Here is a 5,081-nt window from a genome sequence, read left to right as displayed (position 1 = left end):
TAATCCCTATGCCCATGAGTTCTCTTTTCCCTTAGTCAAGAAAGTATCATTCTGTGATTGCTTTCTAGTATTAGTAGTAGTTTAAAACTCATCTAAATCATTGGTTGCACTTAGATTAAGTGAGTACTTGCATTCTCGGTGCTTTGATATCCCTCAGAACTGGTTCGACAATCACTATACTACAACATTTGTCTTAGAAGCCTTGAAAACTCCTAACATCAATCTACCGCAGGGAGTAAAGCCAATAGGTTTAAAATGGGTGTTTAAAGTTAAGAGAAACGTAGACGGTAGTATCCATAAACACAAAGCTCGTTTGGTCGCAAAGGGATATGTTCAACAACAAGGGATAAACTATGAAGAAGTCTTCGCTCCGGTGGCCAGAATCAAAACCATACGACTATTGATCAATCTTGCGGCTTCTCATGGATGGGAGATTCACCATCTCGACGTCAAAACCGCGTTTTTACATGGAGAGTTGAAGGAAACCGTATATGTCACGCAACCAGAGGGTTTTGAAGTCAATGGAAGCGAAGGAAAAGTATATAAGTTGAAGAAAGCGTTGTACGGTTTCAAGCAAGCACCTAGAGCTTGGAACTACAAGCTAAACAAGATCTTATTGAGTCTAAAGTTTGAGAGATGCTTGAAAGAACCTTCTGTGTTTCGAAGAGCAGTAAATGGAAAGCTTCTTATTATCGCAGTCTATGTGGATGACTTATTTGTCACAGGAATAAACCTAAAGCAGATTGAGGAGTTTAAGATTGAGATTGCAATGAAGTTTGAGATGAGTGATCTAGGGAGGCTCACTTATTATCTAGGGATCGAAGTGAATCAACACGCTGATGGGATCACGTTGTGTCAGAACAGATACGCTCTGAAGATATTGGAAGAAGCCAGGATGAAGCTTTGTAATTCGGTTCAGACTCCAATGGAGATGGGACTCAAGCTGGCCAAGTCCGAGGAAGAGAATGATGTCGATGCAACTAACTACAGAAAGATTGTCGGATGCTTTCGTTATCTCCTTCATACTAGGCCTGACTTGTCATATTGTATAGGAGTGCTAAGCAGATATATGGCAAAGCCGAAGGAGTCACATGGAGTGGCAATGAAACAGTGCCTCCGATATCTAAACGGTACTACTACGTTGGACCTTCACTTTGGAAGATCAAGTTCTAATGCGATGAAGTTGGTTGGATACAGTGACAACTCTTACAATACCGATCTTGATGATGGAAGGAGTGTAACAGGGCATATATTTTACCTCGGTTCTAGTCCTATTACCTGGTGTTCTCAGAAACAAGAGACAGTGGCACTATCATCATGTGAGGCTGAATTCATGGCGGCAACAGAGGCAGCGAGACAAGCTATCTGGTTACAAGACCTTCTTGGAGAGATCACTGGAGTTCTATTCAACAGAACCACCATTCGAATAGATAATCGTTCGGCCATTGCACTCTCAAAAAATTCGGTGTTTCATGGGCGTAGCAAACATATACATTCAAGGTATCATTTCATCAGAGAGTGCGTTGAGAAAGAGTTACTAGAAGTTGAGCATGTACCCAGGAGTGAACAAAAGGCAGACATTCTAGCCAAGGCATTGGGAATAATCAAGTATAAAAAGATGAGAGATCTAATAGGAGTTCAAGATTTGAAAGACATGGAGTTCAAGCTTAAGGGGGAAACTGTTGAAGTAAGCTTGAAGAAAGCTTGAAGATCAAGCTATCCTAATCCTAAGTAGTTTGGGATCTTAAGAGATAAGGATTAAAGTGTATTTAGGAGTTATCTAAATACAAGTGTTTCTAATTAGGATTAGGAAATCTATAAGCCTTATATAAAGACGTTGTTGTGAGATGAGATTATGCGTGAGATTTTATGAACTTGTGGTTTTGAGTGAGTTTCCATGAGAGATTATAAGAATGAGATTAGTTTTTGTTATCTTTGAGTCCTTATACAATCATCACGCATTGATTTTTACAGTTATCAGTGAGTTGATCAAAAAAAAAACAGTTATCAGTGTGTACCTATGACTTTGGCTTAAAATAAACGACCAACTTGTTTTATGATTTGTCATTTAACCACACATGTCTTGTCGGGTATAAAGTGCGCTGGCTGTTTGACACACCGAGTGTCTAGCTTAGATAGTAAATAGTAGCCTAACCTAACTAACTCACCCGTTTTTGTTAGTTAAATGTTTTATATTCTCCTCTCCTACATTATTACTCTATCGCACCCACCTACCATACCCTTTCTTTCAAAACATTCGACTGGGCATATTAGTCACATCCTGTTAAGCTTGTTAAAAATATGATATTTATACACGTAGGAATTCAAAATTTCATTCTCCTCCTTTTAAAAGGTTTGGGCTTTGCTTGGTTTTCATATTCTTTTGGGCTTAATTATATATATGTTTAGGCCTAATTATAACATTTACGGCATTGTAAACTAAAAGCCCATTTAATTTCGTTCGCCGTTAGTTAGGCTCGGCTCTAAAACGGAAGATCAATCGGGAGTCCACGTCGATGCCGGGAGGACTTCTGCTTCTCCCGAGGTTCGATTGTTCGTTGTGATCTGTTTCATGGATCAAATCGGAACAAGAGCTTGAAGATATGGGAGTCAAAGAAAAGGTTGCTACTAGTACTAGCAATGGCTTCTTCTCCATCTGGTTTCTTATGTTCCTTGTGCTCTCTGTTACGCCACTCGTGTTTTCGCGCACGCTCCCCGAGGATCCGGATCCGTGTGATGCAATGAAACTGAGAGACTTTGAGAAACTCAGATCGGATCAGATCGCCGTCCTAATCAACGGTTACTCTGAGTCCCGTATTCCTCTTCTGCAATCCATCGTAGCCGCGTATTCAGGATCCTCAATCGTCTCATCAATCTTAGTCCTCTGGGGAAACCCTACCACACCTGCTCAGCTACTTGACCACTTATACCACAATCTGACCCGTTACTCGCTTGGCACCGCTTCCATCTCTCTGATCCAGCAATCGTCTAGCAGCCTCAATGCCAGGTTCCTCCCTCGCCCTTCCGTAGACACTCGTGCTGTTTTGATATGCGATGATGACGTGGAGGTGGACAACAAGTCGCTGGAGTTCGCGTTTTCCGTGTGGAAGTCGAACCCTGATCGTCTTGTAGGAATGTTTGTGAGATCGCACGGTTTTGACTTGCAGGGGAAAGACTGGATCTACACTGTTCACCCGGATAAGTACTCCATCGTCCTCACCAAGTTCATGATGATGAAACAAGATTATCTCTTCGACTATAGCTGCAATGGAGGTGTGGAGATGGAGGAGATGAGGGGGATTGTGGACACGATGCGTAACTGCGAGGATATACTGATGAATTTTGTAGCTGCGGACAAGTTTAGAGCAGGTCCAGTCATGGTGGGAGCAGAGAGAGTTAGGGATTGGGGAGATGCGCGTAACGAAGAAGAACAAGAGCAAGTGGAAAATGGGGTGAGAGAAGCTGGGTTGAGCAGTAGAAGAGTGGAACACAGGAAGAGAAGAGGCAAGTGCATTAGGGAGTTTCACAGAGTTATGGGGAAGATGCCGTTGCTGTATAGTTATGGTAAGGTTGTTAACTCTGTTGGGGAACAAGGGCTGTGTCGTAAATCTGGAAAGCTTGTCTTTTGTGACCGAGATTGAACCAACCCCTATAGCAACTTGCTATCGATAAGCAACCTGTAAACCAAATGCTTCAAAGAGTGTATAAAATAATGCGTATATTTAGCGACTTGGACAAAGATATGTAACCACTAAACCAGCGTATATAAAATAACTAGTGGTATTCCGGCGCGTAATGGTATGTTTTATTCTCTGATGAGTTGTTTTTGACATTTTTATTCTCTAGTGGGTTCAAAAAAAAAAAATTGATTCGTTTGATTGTGGTTAATGATTGTAATGTTTTTATTCAAATCTTTTTACCGAATATTAGTTGAAATCACATTGGCTTTTGATAAATAATCTAGCATAATTTAACTTCTATATTTTTTAAGTATGAACCGGGAAAAGGTATAAGCATATTTTACTAAATAATTTTATAATAATTTTAATTTATATTTTACTTAAGTTCAAACTGAAATTCAGTTAACCCCTAAGTTGCACGGAAGCTTCATCAGACGATCACTTCCCGCTTCGGAATCATAATCGAAACCCTATGGAAACTTACGTAATCGCGTTTCCAAAACGCTTCAAAAATATCCTATTCGAAAACACTTTGGAAGCTTACGATTCAATGTTGGAATCACGCTTTCATTCAAAAACACACAAAGCTATAATTAAATAGAAAATACAAATAATATTTTCTTATATAAGATTTAAAATTTAATACTAATGAAACAGAGAGAATGTAAATATACAAATATTAAAACTAATATTATAAATTATCTTTATGCATTGAAGTTTTTATTAGAGATATAACATATATATTCAAATATATTGTGTCAATTATTTATGAAATATTAAAATAATTAATATAATAACTTTTATAAAATTAATTTATGTGTATTTTCGCAGTTTAAATATGAAATCATTTAAAATTATTATAAATGAATGAATTTTTTTATTTTTATTTTCAATCATATAATTTTAGTTATAAATCTTATAAAATGTACTTATATTTTAATATATATATATATATATATATATATATATATACTCTTCTAAGACATATCCGTTTCCGTTTCCGTGTACCCGCTTTTTTTTTCATGTAACATAGCTTAACCCTAAAACACACTAACGCCGATATATATAAACAAATATAACATATGTTTGGTACAAACCTAAACTATTCTTAAATTAATCATTCATATTTATTATTCTAAAACCATTATCTATATACATTTATTGACATTTTTTACATAATCTATACATAACAAAAATCTTTTGAATTTGAACTTTACTTTTCTTTATATGTAGCTTTCAATGGCGATGAGGCTTACAAACTTTATAAAATACTAAGGATTAAGTTTCCAGTTAGAATTTTCACTATTTACCTATAAAACATTAAAATAAAAATTAAGTACTCTAGCATATGTTTGAATTGTCATATTTTTATAGTTAGATTCTCAACACAAAATGTAATTG

General features: G+C 37.0%; 1 protein-coding gene across 1 annotated transcript; it reads left to right on the top strand.

Annotated features, from left to right (window-relative positions):
• The first annotated feature begins 2,467 nt into the window (after positions 1–2,467).
• On the top strand, positions 2,468–3,814 carry LOC106320792 (glycosyltransferase family protein 64 C3). The gene has a single exon (XM_013759147.1). It carries the CDS (start codon positions 2,604–2,606, stop codon positions 3,639–3,641), a length of 1,038 nt encoding a protein of 345 aa, XP_013614601.1. The 5' UTR covers positions 2,468–2,603; the 3' UTR covers positions 3,642–3,814.
• Positions 3,815–5,081: the final 1,267 nt, after the last annotated feature.

Source organism: Brassica oleracea, chromosome C2 (assembly GCF_000695525.1).
Source record: "Brassica oleracea var. oleracea cultivar TO1000 chromosome C2, BOL, whole genome shotgun sequence".
Classification (NCBI taxonomy): Eukaryota; Viridiplantae; Streptophyta; class Magnoliopsida; order Brassicales; family Brassicaceae; genus Brassica; species Brassica oleracea.
This window is presented reverse-complemented; position numbering and strand designations above follow the sequence as displayed.

Coding starts and splice junctions, on each gene's coding strand:
- LOC106320792 (XM_013759147.1), top strand. CDS start 2,604: ATGGGAGTCAAAGAAAAGGTTGCTACTAGTACTAGCAATGGCTTCTTC.